At 48.5% G+C, this 13,467-nt stretch overlaps 1 protein-coding gene across 2 annotated transcripts in view; it reads left to right on the top strand.

The window, feature by feature from the left end:
• taf2 (TAF2 RNA polymerase II, TATA box binding protein (TBP)-associated factor) overlaps positions 1-13,467 on the top strand; it is a 52,462-nt gene that overhangs the window by 30,400 nt on the left and 8,595 nt on the right. For both annotated transcript variants that reach the window (XM_036935463.1, XM_036935468.1), the window contains exons 17-22: positions 2,076-2,226; positions 5,852-5,992; positions 6,199-6,309; positions 6,475-6,668; positions 9,382-9,521; positions 11,535-11,604. In XM_036935463.1, coding sequence (XP_036791358.1) covers positions 2,076-2,226; positions 5,852-5,992; positions 6,199-6,309; positions 6,475-6,668; positions 9,382-9,521; positions 11,535-11,604 — 807 coding nt within the window. The remainder of the gene's footprint in view (positions 1-2,075; positions 2,227-5,851; positions 5,993-6,198; positions 6,310-6,474; positions 6,669-9,381; positions 9,522-11,534; positions 11,605-13,467) is intronic.

The raw sequence follows: 13,467 nt of genomic DNA, 5'->3' as shown, positions 1-13,467 counted from the left end.
ACTTTTAGGACCTGGCCGTTGCATGGATCTTCATGTATTCTTGAGCACAAGTTAAAAAAGACCCTCCTTATTTACAAACATGACAAAGATGACTGCAGATCACGCAACAGAGTCGCGACTACAGATCAGGCCACAGAGTCGCGACTACAGATCACGCCACAGAGCCGCGAGTACAGATCACGCCACAGAGCCGCGAGTACAGATCACGCCACAGAGCCGCGACTACTGATCACGCCACAGAGCCGCGAGTACAGATCAGGCCACAGAGGCGCCGCGACTACAGATCAGGCCACACAGCCGCGACTACAGATCACACCACAGAGCCGCGAGTACAGATCACACCACAGAGCCGCGAGTACAGATCACACCACAGAGCCATGACTACAGATCACGCCACAGAGCCGCGACTACAGATCACGCCACAGAGCCGCGACTATAGATCACGCCACAGAGCCATGACTACAGATCACGCCACAGAGCCATGACTACAGATCACGCCACAGAGCCATGACTACAGATCACGCCACAGAGCCATGACTACAGATCACGCCACAGAGCCATGACTACAGATCACGCCACAGAGACGCCGCGACTACAGATCACGCCACAGAGCCGCGAGTACAGATCACGCAACAGAGCCGCGACTACAGATCACGCCACAGAGCCGTGACTACAGATCACGCAACAGAGCCGCGACTACAGATCACGCCACAGAGCCGCGACTACAGATCACGCCACAGAGCCGTGACTACAGATCACGCCACAGAGCCGTGACTACAGATCACGCCACAGACCCATGACTACAGATCACGCCACAGAGCCGTGACTACAGATCACGCCACAGAGCCGTGACTACAGATCACGCCACAGAGCCGTGACTACAGATCACGCAACAGAGCCGCGACTACAGATCACGCCACAGAGCCGTGACTACAGATCACGCCACAGAGCCGTGACTACAGATCACGCCACAGAGCCGTGACTACAGATCACGCAACAGAGCCGCGACTACAGATCACGCAACAGAGCCGCGACTACAGATCACGCCACAGAGCCATGACTACAGATCACGCCACAGAGCCATGACTACAGATCACGCCACAGAGCCATGACTACAGATCACGCCACAGAGCCATGACTACAGATCACGCCACAGAGCCATGACTACAGATCACGCCACAGAGCCATGACTACAGATCACGCCACAGAGCCATGACTACAGATCACGCCACAGAGCCATGACTACAGATCACGCCACAGAGCCATGACTACAGATCACGCCACAGAGCCGTGACTACAGATCACGCCACAGAGCCGTGACTACAGATCACGCCACAGAGCCGTGACTACAGATCACGCCACAGAGCCATGACTACAGATCACGCCACAGAGACGCCGCGACTACAGATCACGCCACAGAGCCATGACTACAGATCACGCCACAGAGCCATGACTACAGATCACGCCACAGAGCCGTGACTACAGATCACGCCACAGAGCCATGACTACAGATCACGCCACAGAGCCATGACTACAGATCACGCCACAGAGCCGCGACTACAGATCACGCCACAGAGCCGTGACTACAGATCACGCCACAGAGCCGTGACTACAGATCACGCCACAGAGCCATGACTACAGATCACGCCACAGAGCCATGACTACAGATCACGCCACAGAGCCGCGACTACAGATCACGCAACAGAGCCGCGACTACAGATCACGCCACAGAGCCGTGACTACAGATCACGCAACAGAGCCGCGACTACAGATCACGCCACAGAGCCGTGACTACAGATCACGCCACAGAGCCGCGACTACAGATCACGCCACAGAGCCGCGACTACAGATCACGCCACAAAGCCGTGACTACAGATCACGCCACAGAGCCGTGACTACAGATCACGCCACAGAGCCGTGACTACAGATCACGCCACAGAGCCGTGACTACAGATCACGCCACAGAGCCATGATAGCACATATAGATAGATCTGACATTTCAACATGGAGTTCAATGCAAGGTGTGTTTGTTTGTCCTGGTTGTATTCTTCATGGTTCAGAAGTATCTTCCTCAGGTACGAGCGTGACGTCGTGGCCCAGGAGGAGTCTATTTTAGCCCTGGAGAAGTTCCCCACGCCGGCCTCCCGTCTGGCCCTCACTGACATCCTGGAACAGGACCAGTGTTTCTACAAGGTCCGCCAGGGCGCCTGCTTCTGCCTCGCCAAGGTAAGAGGTCCGCCAGGGCGCCTGCTTCTGCCTCGCCAAGGTAAGAGGTCCGCCAGGGCGCCTGCTTCTGCCTTGCCAAGGTAAGAGGTCCGCCAGGGCGCCTGCTTCTGCCTCGCCAAGGTAAGAGGTCCGCTTCACCCATCCATCCATCTTTATCCCTCCATTAACCACGTGGGGTTTTAGTGTGATGAGTCCAGAGTTGAGCACATCATTCCTTTTATTTCTAAGCCAAGGGGACTGCTGTGGCAGGAGGCCACCCACCTTCCTAGTCTTCGTTCTTCTTTTAAAACCCAATTCGACAACCCCTGTAGAACGTTATCCTGTGGATTGTTTTTGCTTTATCCGTCAACCCCCCGCTCCCCCCCCCCCCCATATCCGATTTAATTTCCTCCATTTATAATATTGTCACCTGAATCCATATTTTATTTAAATGTGGAGTTACATGGTTATTTCATTTCATGGTTTCATTGGCTTCCAGAATTGAATTTAGCTAGTTGATGTTAACAGGATGTTAACAGGTACCCCTGATAGCCTTGGCAGGCCGGTGATAGGCTGTCTTTGTTGAATGAGTGGGAGCCGGCAGGAAAGGCTTAGGGGCAAGTCCCAAGCAGAGTCCACACACCCGCACTTAGATACACACACTCACATATACACACACCCACACTTAGATACACACACTCACATATACACACACCCACACTTAGATACACACACTCACATATACACACACCCGTCCACCCCAGGGCCTTGTGTTTACCTTGCTGAAAAATGACAACATCCTGACCGCTCGACCCAGCCCTGTAGGGAGACCCTCGGTTCTGTCCTTCTCTTTAATATCCTGCTGAGAGAGCAGGGAGACCCTCGGCTCTGTCCTTCTCTAACATCCTGCTGAGAGAGAGCAGGGAGACCCTCGGCTCTGTCCTTCTCTCTAACATCCTGCTGAGAGAGAGCAGGGAGAACCTCAGCTCTGTCCTTCTCTAACATCCTGCTGAGAGAGAGCAGGGAGACCCTCACCTCTGTCCTTCTCTCTAACATCCTGCTGAAAGAGAGCAGGGAGACCCTCGGCTCTGTCCTTCTCTCTAACATCCTGCTGAGAGAGAGCAGGGAGACCCTCAGCTCTGTCCTTCTCTCTAACATCCAGCTGAGAGAGAGCAGGGAGACCCTCGGCTCTGTCCTTCTCTCTAACATCCTGCTGAGAGAGAGCAGGGAGACCCTCGGCTCTGTCCTTCTCTCTAATATCCTGCTGAGAGAGAGCAGGGAGACCCTCGGCTCTGTCCTTCTCTCTAACATCCTGCTGAGAGAGAGCAGGGAGACCCTCGGCTCTGTCCTTCTCTAACATCCTGCTGAGAGAGAGCAGGGAGACCCTCGGCTCTGTCCTTCTCTCTAACATCCTGCTGAGAGAGAGCAGGGAGACCCTCGGCTCTGTCCTTCTCTCTAACATCCTGCTGAGAGAGAGCAGGTAGACCCTCAGCTCTGTCCTCCTCTCTAATATCCTGCAGGGAGACCCTCGGCTCTGTCCTTCTCTCTAATATCCTGCAGGGAGACCCTCAGCTCTGTCCTTCTCTCTAATATCCTGCTGAGAGAGAGCAGGGAGACCCTCGGCTCTGTCCTTCTCTCTAACATCCTGCTGAGAGAGAGCAGGGAGACCCTCGGCTCTGTCCTTCTCTCTAATATCCTGCTGAGAGAGAGCAGGGAGACCCTCAGCTCTGTCCTTCTCTCTAATATCCTGCTGAGAGAGAGCAGGGAGACCCTCGGCTCTGTCCTTCTCTCTAACATCCTGCTGAGAGAGAGCAGGGAGACCCTCGGCTCTGTGCTTCTCTCTAACATCCTGCTGAGAGAGAGCAGGGAGACCCTCGGCTCTGTCCTTCTCTCTAACATCCTGCTGAGAGAGAGCAGGGAGACCCTCGGCTCTGTCCTTCTCTCTAACATCCTGCTGAGAGAGAGCAGGTAGACCCTCGGCTCTGTCCTTCTCTCTAATATCCTGCTGGGAGACCCTCACCTCTGTCCTTCTCTCTAACATCCTGCTGAGAGAGAGCAGGGAGACCCCCGGCTCTGTGCTTCTCTCTAATATCCTGCTGAGAGAGAGCAGGGAGACCCTCGGCTCTGTCCTTCTCTCTAATATCCTGCTGAGAGAGAGCAGGGAGACCCTCAGCTCTGTCCTTCTCTCTAATATCCTGCTGAGAGAGAGCAGGGAGACCCTCGGCTCTGTCCTCCTCTCTAATATCCTGCTGAGAGAGAGCAGGGAGACCCTCAGCTCTGTCCTTCTCTCTAACATCCTGCTGAGAGAGAGCAGGGAGACCCTCGGCTCTGTCCTTCTCTCTAATATCCTGCTGAGAGAGAGCAGGGAGACCCTCGGCTCTGTCCTCCTCTCTAATATCCTGCTGAGAGAGAGCAGGGAGACCCTCGGCTCTGTCCTTCTCTCTAACATCCTGCTGAGAGAGAGCAGGGATACCCTCGGCTCTGTGCTTCTCTCTAATATCCTGCTGAGAGAGAGCAGGGAGACCCTCGGCTCTGTCCTTCTCTCTAACATCCTGCTGAGAGAGAGCAGGGAGACCCTCGGCTCTGTCCTTCTCTCTAATATCCTGCTGAGAGAGAGCAGGGATACCCTCGGCTCTGTGCTTCTCTCTAATATCCTGCTGAGAGAGAGCAGGGAGACCCTCAGCTCTGTCCTTCTCTCTAACATCCTGCTGAGAGAGAGCAGGGATACCCTCGGCTTTGTGCTTCTCTCTAATATCCTGCTGAGAGAGAGCAGGGAGACCCTCGGCTCTGTCCTTCTCTCTAACATCCTGCTGAGAGAGAGCAGGGAGACCCTCTGCTCTGTTACTTCCTAATGTAACAGGCTAGAAGCCAGTCTGCTAGAAGCCAATTGTTCTGAACTCTAGAAAATCTAATCATAGTTGCACTCTCTTGTCCCCTTGCAGTTAACTTTCAAATGAATATTACAACGTTTTGTCCAGGAAACCACCTTCAGAGTGTCATGTGTCATCCTAGTTAGATTACTAGCTAATACGTCTATTATTTAGTATCTTCTGTGTCTACATAGCGAACTCCACTGCTCTGTGACGTCCCTGTTCACCAGGATAGCTAGCTGTCACACATCAGCTCAGATAGAACAGGAGGAGGAGAGCTAGCTGTCACACATCAGCTCAGATAGAACAGGAGGAGAGCTAGCTGTCACACATCAGCTCAGATAGAACAGGAGGAGGAGAGCTAGCTGTCACACATCAGCTCAGATAGAACAGGAGGAGAGCTAGCTGTCACACATCAGCTCAGATAGAACAGGAGGAGGAGAGCTAGCTGTCACACATCAGCTCAGATAGAACAGGAGGAGGAGAGCTAGCTGTCACACATCAGCTCAGATAGAACAGGAGGAGGAGAGCTAGCTGTCACACATCAGCTAAGATAGAACAGGAGGAGGATAGCTAGCTGTCACACATCAGCTCAGATAGAACAGGAGGAGAGCTAGCTGTCACACATCAGCTAAGATAGAACAGGAGGAGGATAGCTAGCTGTCACACATCAGCTCAGATAGAACAGGAGGAGGAGAGCTAGCTGTCACACATCAGCTCAGATAGAACAGGAGGAGGAAGCTGTATCATGTGTTTCCTGTTTTAAACATTCATAGATCGCCAACTCCATGATGAGCACCTGGACCGGTCCTCCAGCCATGAAGTCTCTGTTCACCAGAATGTTCTGCTGTAAGAGCTGTCCAAACATCGTCAAGACCAACACCTTCATCAGCTTCCAGAGCTACTTCCTACAGAAGGTATCACACATCACCTTAACGTAGATCACGAGACTAAGTCTGTCTGTTTAAATATCTGATCAGTCATGGGATACCAGTTACACACTAGAGGTTTTTACTTCGTCACAGAACCTAAACCTTTAGGAAACAATGGCAGAAAAAATCTGAATCAGTTTCCTTGGAAATTGCAAGAAATCTGTAATGAGCTGTGTTTGATCTGTACCTAGACCATGCCTGTAGCCATGGCTCAGCTCAGAGACATCCAGAACCTCTGTCCCAAAGACGTCCTCAACTTCATCCTGGACCTCATCAAGTACAACGACAACAGGAAGAACAAGGTGAGATGGGGGTTTGTTTTGTTGTGACCAAAGATTAGAAGGGGACAGGGTGAAGGAGATGAACCGTTCAGAGAGTGTTGGACCAGGGGTCGCCATCGTTGGTAATTCTGTATGGTGTTCTGGAGTTGGTTGTGCTGACCACTTGCCCTTTTCTTTTTTTCCTAGTTCTCCGACAACTACTACCGTGCCGAGCTGATTGACGCCCTCACCAACTCCCTGACCCCGGCCATCAGCATCAGTAACGAGGTGCGCACCGTGGACAACCTCAACGGAGACGTACGCCTCATCCTGGAGGAGATCACACGGTCTCTTAACATGGAGAAACTACTGCCCAGCTACCGCAACACCATCACTGTCAGGTAGAGATAATCACTACTCTAGATACCCACTATACGTTATACTATATAAACTAAACATCCTGGAGGAGATCATCACTACTGCCCAGCTACCGCAACACCATCACTGTCAGGTAGAGATAATCACTACTCTAGATACCCACTATACATTATACTATATAAACTAAACATCCTGGAGGAGATCATCACTACTGCCCAGTTACCGCAACACCATCACTGTCAGGTAGAGATAATCACTACTATAGATACCCACTATATATGATACTATATAAACTAAACATCCTGGAGGAGATCATCACTACTGCCCAGTTACCGCAACACCATCACTGTCAGGTAGAGATAATCACTACTATAGATACCCACTATACATTATACTATATAAACTAAACATCCTGGAGGAGATCATCACTACTGCCCAGTTACCGCAACACCATCACTGTCAGGTAGAGATAATCACTACTATAGATACCCACTATATATGATACTATATAAACTAAACATCCTGGAGGAGATCATCACTACTGCCCAGCTACCGCAACACCATCACTGTCAGGTAGAGATAATCACTACTCTAGATACCAATATACTATATAAACTAAACATCCTGGAGGAGATCATCACTACAGCCCAGCTACCGCAACACCATCACTGTCAGGTAGAGATAATCACTACTCTAGATACCAATATACTATATAAACTAAACATCCTGGAGGAGATCATCACTACTGCCCAGCTACCGCAACACCATCACTGTCAGGTAGAGATAATCACTACTATAGATACCCACTATACATTATACTATATAAACTAAACATCCTGGAGGAGATCATCACTACTGCCCAGCTACCGCAACACCATCACTGTCAGGTAGAGATAATCACTACTATAGATACCCACTATACATTATACTATATAAACTAAACATCCTGGAGGAGATCATCACTACTGCCCAGTTACCGCAACACCGTCACTGTCAGGTAGAGATAATCACTACTATAGATACCCACTATACATTATACTATATAAACTAAACATCCTGGAGGAGATCATCACTACTGCCCAGTTACCGCAACACCATCACTGTCAGGTAGAGATAATCACTACTATAGATACCCACTATACATTATACTATATAAACTAAACATCCTGGAGGAGATCATCACTACTGCCCAGTTACGGCAACACCGTCACTGTCAGGTAGAGATAATCACTACTCTAGATACCCACTATACATTATACTATATAAACTAAACATCCTGGAGGAGATCACTACTGCCCAACTACCGCAACACCATCACTGTCAGGTAGAGATAATCACTACTATAGATACCCACTATATATGATACTATATAAACTAAACATCCTGGAGGAGATCATCACTACTGCCCAGCTACCGCAACACCATCACTGTCAGGTAGAGATAATCACTACTCTAGATACCCACTATACATTATACTATATAAACTAAACATCCTGGAGGAGATCATCACTACTGCCCAGCTACCGCAACACCATCACTGTCAGGTAGAGATAATCACTACTATAGATACCCACTATACATTATACTATATAAACTAAACATCCTGGAGGAGATCATCACTACTGCCCAGCTACCGCAACACCATCACTGTCCGGTAGAACAGAAGTTAGGATGAAGTGGAGTAATAGTGCATGGTAAATGTGGGTGGTAAATGATGGTGGTGCTGGTAAATGGTGCTGGTGGTAAATGTTTAGTGGTGGTAAATGTGGGTGGTAAATGGTGGTGTTTAGTGGTGGTAAATGTGGGTCGTAAGTGGTGGTGTTTAGTGGTGGTAAATGTGGGTCGTAAGTGGTGGTGTTTAGTGGTGGTAAATGTGGGTCGTAAGTGGTGGTGTTTAGTGGTAGTGGTGGTAAATGTGGGTCGTAAGTGGTGGTGTTTAGTGGTAGTGGTGGTAAATGTGGGTGGTAAATGGAGATGGTGGTAAGTGGTGGTGGTAAATGTGGGTGGTAAGTGGTGGTTGTGGTGGTGGTAAATGTGGGTGGTAAGTGGTGGTTGTGGTGGTGGTAAATGTGGGTGGTAAGTGGTGGTTGTGGTGGTGGTAAATGATGGTCGTAAAATGGTTGTGCTGGTGGTGTTTGGTGTCTGTTTTGATTGGCCGCTTTACATTGTGTTGATCGATAAAAGACCAAATAGTGGTTGACCCAAAGCGTCATTGTTGAGCTAGCTGGTGTGGAGGCTTTTTGGCCCTTGTACCCTCTCCCCAAATATTGCCAAACACGTCCCGTACAGGAAGCTAGTTGAGTGCCAGGGGAAACCTTCCCACCTGCATGATCTTATCAATCAAAATGCCTCAAAGGCACAATCTGCTACTTTGATTTACAGTTGTAGAACTCCAAATCTTTTAACCCTAAAGGGTATTGGTGCGTTAGAAATCAGGAACTTTGATTTAGGCTTATAGATGAGTGACCCCGCTCTTTCTCTCTCTCTCTCTCTCTCTCTCTCTCTCTCTCTCTCTCTCTCTCTCTCTCTCCTCCATCCATCTCGCTCTCTCTTTCTTTCTTCTCTCTCTTTCTTCTCTCTCCTCCCTCTCTCCGCCATCCCCCCTCTCTCTCCATCCCTCTCTCTCTCCTCCACCCACCCCCCTCTCTCCATCCCCCTCTCTCTCTCCTCCACCCACCCCCCCTCTCTCCATCCCCCTCTCTCTCTCCTCCACCCACTCTCCCCATCTCTCTCCAGTTGTCTCAGAGCTATCCGGATGCTCCAGAAGAATGGTCATATTCCCAGTGACCCCTCTCTGTTTAAATCCTATGCAGAATACGGACACTTTGTGGATGTTCGTGTGGCAGCGCTGGAAGCTGTGGTGGACTACACAAGAGGTATGCACCGAACTAGTCCTAGGGAAGTTAGTAGGACACACCCTATTCCCTATGTAGTGCACTACATTTAGCCAGATCAACGTAGGGTTTGAATTAGTCCCATAGGGCTCTAACCAGAAGTAGTGCACTTGACTATTTCCGCATTTTTTTTTACATTACAGCCTTATTCTGAAATGTATTAAATTGTTTTGTTTTCTCATCAATCTACACACAGTAACCCATGACGACGAACCAAAAACAGTTTTTTTTTTGACATTTTTGAAAATTGTAAATAAAAATAAATAACTATCACATTTGCATAAGTATTCAGATATTTTACTCAGTACTTTGTTGAAGCACCTTTGACAGCGATTACAGCCTCGAGTCTTCTTGGGTGTGACGCTACAAGCTCGGCACACCTGTATTTGGGGAGTTTCTCACATTTTTCTCTGCAGATCCTCTCAAGCTCTGTCAGGTTGGATGGGGAGCGTCCCTGCACAGCTATTTTCAGGTCTCCCCAGAGATGTTCGATCAGGTTAAAGTCCGGGCTCTGGCTGGGCCACTCAAGGACATTCAGAGACTTGTCCCGAAGCCACTCCTGCGTTGTCTTGGCTGTGTGCTTAGGGTCGTTGTCCTGTTGGAAGGTGAACCTTCGCCCCAGTCTGAGGTCCTGAGCACTCTGGAGAAGGTTTTCATCAAGGATCTCTCTGTTTGCTCCGTTCATCTTTGCCTCAATCCTGACTAGTCTCCCAGCCACTGAAAAACATCCCCACAGCCTGATGCTGCCACCACCATGCCTCACCGTAAGGATGGTGCCAGGTTTCCTCCAGACGTGACGCTTGGCATTCAGACCAGAGAGTTCATTCTTGGTTTCATCACACCAGAGAATCTTGTTTCTCATGATCTGAGAGTCTTTAGGTGCCTTTTGCGCGGGGTGGGGGACGGGACTGTTTTCGCTTTGTCATTATGCGGTATTGTGTGTAGATAAACATCTATGTAATCCATTTCAGTATCAGACTGTAACGTAACAACATGTGGAAAAAGGGATGGGGGTCTGAATACTTTCCGAATGCAAGGAGACGAGGTGCCATTTCACACACAGCCTAGTTCTCTGGGGTAGAACATCTTGACCCTAAATATCCATCCAGATGTCACCAGTCAGTCTGTTTTAATCTCTGGGGTTGAACATCTTGACCCTAAATATCCATCCAGACTGTCACCAGTCAGTCTGTTTAATCTCTGGGGTTGAACATCTTGACCCTAAATATCCATCCAGACGTCACCAGTCAGTCTGTTTTAATCTCTGGGGTTGAACATCTTGACCCTAAATATCCATCCAGACTGTCACCAGTCAGTCTGTTTTAATCTCTGGGGTTGAACATCTTGACCCTAAATATCCATCCAGACTGAATGGCACCTTTCTCAGTCATCAGTCTGTTTCACTCTGTGGGCTGTAGCTACTAGCTAGAGAGACAGCATCTCACCTGTAGAAGCAACATGCGCACACACACACACACACACACACACAAACTCCCTGCTATAAACCTCATTATAAACTGTGTGGTTCCAGCCCTGAATGCTGATTGGCTCACAGCCGTGGTATATCAGACCGTATAGTAGTAACATCACACTGACTCCTACCTAGAGAGTATCCCTTCTTGTTATAGTAGTAACATCACTCTGACTCCTACCCAGAGAGTATCCCTTCTTGTTATAGTAGTAACATCACACTGACTCCTACCCAGAGAGTATCCCTTCTTGTTATAGTAGTAACATCACACTGACTCCTACCTAGAGAGTATCTCTTCTTGTTATAGTAGTAACAACACACTGACTCCTACCTAGAGAGTATCCCTTCTAGTAGTAACATCACACTGACTCCTACCCAGAGAGTATCCCTTTCCAACACGCTCTGACTCCCACACACAATCCCTGCTGATGATTCAATTTGTTTATAAATCTCACAGCCCTGCCTGGCTGTCAGGACAGAGGTGTGTGTGTGTGTGTGTGTGTTAACATGCTGTCTATTGCTAGTTGACAGGAGCTCCGTGGAACTGCAGTGGCTGCTCAACATGGTCCAGAATGACCCGGCTCACTACATCAGGTACTGTGTGTTTTGTCTGTTGGGTTGGCGGCCTCATACATAAAGATGAATCATTATGTATTTATCTGGCTTCAGGATATGGGGACATTTTGTCTTCAGGCAGCAAGACAACGGGGTCGTTTATTTAGTGCTGCGTTAAAAACAAGGACTGTTACAGTGAATTTATCAACTGATTAACAAATTTAGACCCGTAGTCTGAGGAAATGTATTGATGATACTTCATGCTCAGCAGTTTGAATCTAAATATATTCATCCTGAAACATCCTGTTTCCCTTATTAGTGGATATTTGCCATGTCCCAGGAAAGGTGTTATGTGATGGTCTGTCCCAGGAAAGGTGTTATGTGATGGTTTGTCCCAGGAAAGGTGTTATGTGATGGTTTGTCAGGGAAAGGTGTTATGTGATGGTTTGTCCCAGGAAAGGTGTTATGTGATGGTTTGTCCCAGGAAAGGTGTTATGTGATGGTTTGTCCCAGGAAAGGTGTTATGTGATGGTTTGTCCCAGGAAAGGTGTTATGTGATGGTTTGTCCCAGGAAAGGTGTTATGTGATGGTTTGTCCCAGGAAAGGTGTTATGTGATGGTTTGTCCCAGGAAAGGTGTTATGTGATGGTCTGTCCCAGGAAAGGTGTTATGTGATGGTCTGTCCCAGGAAAGGTGTTATGGGATGGTTTGTCAGGGAAAGTTGTAATGTGATGGTTTGTCCCAGGAAAGGTGTTATGTGATGGTTTGTCCCAGGAAGGGTGTTATGTGATGGTTTGTCCCAGGAAAGGTGTTATGTGATGGTTTGTCCCAGGAAAGGTGTTATGTGATGGTTTGTCCCAGGAAAGGTGTTATGTGATGGTTTGTCCCAGGAAAGGTGTTATGTGATGGTTTGTCAGGGAAAGGTGTTATGTGATGGTTTGTCCAGGGAAAGGTGTTATGTGATGGTTTGTCCCAGGAAAGGTGTTATGTGATGGTTTGTCCCAGGAAAGGTGTTATGTGATGGTTTGTCCCAGGAAAGGTGTTATGTGATGGTTTGTCAGGGAAAGGTGTTATGTGATGGTTTGTCCCAGGAAAGGTGTTATGTGATGGTTTGTCCCAGGAAAGGTGTTATGTGATGGTTTGTCCCAGGAAAGGTGTTATGTGATGGTTTGTCCCAGGAAAGGTGTTATGTGATGGTCTGTCCCAGGAAAGGTGTTATGTGATGGTCTGTCCCAGGAAAGGTGTTATGTGATGGTTTGTCAGGGAAAGGTGTTATGTGATGGTTTGTCAGGGAAAGGTGTTATGTGATGGTTTGTCCCAGGAAAGGTGTTATGTGATGGTTTGTCAGGGAAAGGTGTTATGTGATGGTTTGTCCAGGGAAAGGTGTTATGTGATGGTTTGTCCCAGGAAAGGTGTTATGTGATGGTTTGTCCCAGGAAAGGTGTTATGTGATGGTTTGTCCCAGGAAAGGTGTTATGTGATGGTTTGTCAGGGAAAGGTGTTATGTGATGGTTTGTCCCAGGAAAGGTGTTATGTGATGGTTTGTCCCAGGAAAGGTGTTATGTGATGGTCTGTCCCAGGAAAGGTGTTATGTGATGGTTTGTCAGGGAAAGGTGTTATGTGATGGTTTGTCAGGGAAAGGTGTTATGGGATGGTTTGTCCCAGGAAAGGTGTTATGTGATGGTTTGTCCCAGGAAAGGTGTTATGTGATGGTTTGTCCCAGGAAAGGTGTTATGTGATGGTCTGTCCCAGGAAAGGTGTTATGTGATGGTCTGTCCCAGGAAAGGTGTTATGGGATGGTTTGTCAGGGAAAGTTGTTATGTGATGGTTTGTCCCAGGAAAGGTGTTATGTGATGGTCTGTCCCAGGAAAGGTGTTATGTGATGGTTTGTCCCAGGAAAGGT

Source organism: Oncorhynchus mykiss, chromosome 2, assembly GCF_013265735.2.
Source record: "Oncorhynchus mykiss isolate Arlee chromosome 2, USDA_OmykA_1.1, whole genome shotgun sequence".
Taxonomy (NCBI): Eukaryota; Metazoa; Chordata; class Actinopteri; order Salmoniformes; family Salmonidae; genus Oncorhynchus; species Oncorhynchus mykiss.
This window is presented reverse-complemented; position numbering and strand designations above follow the sequence as displayed.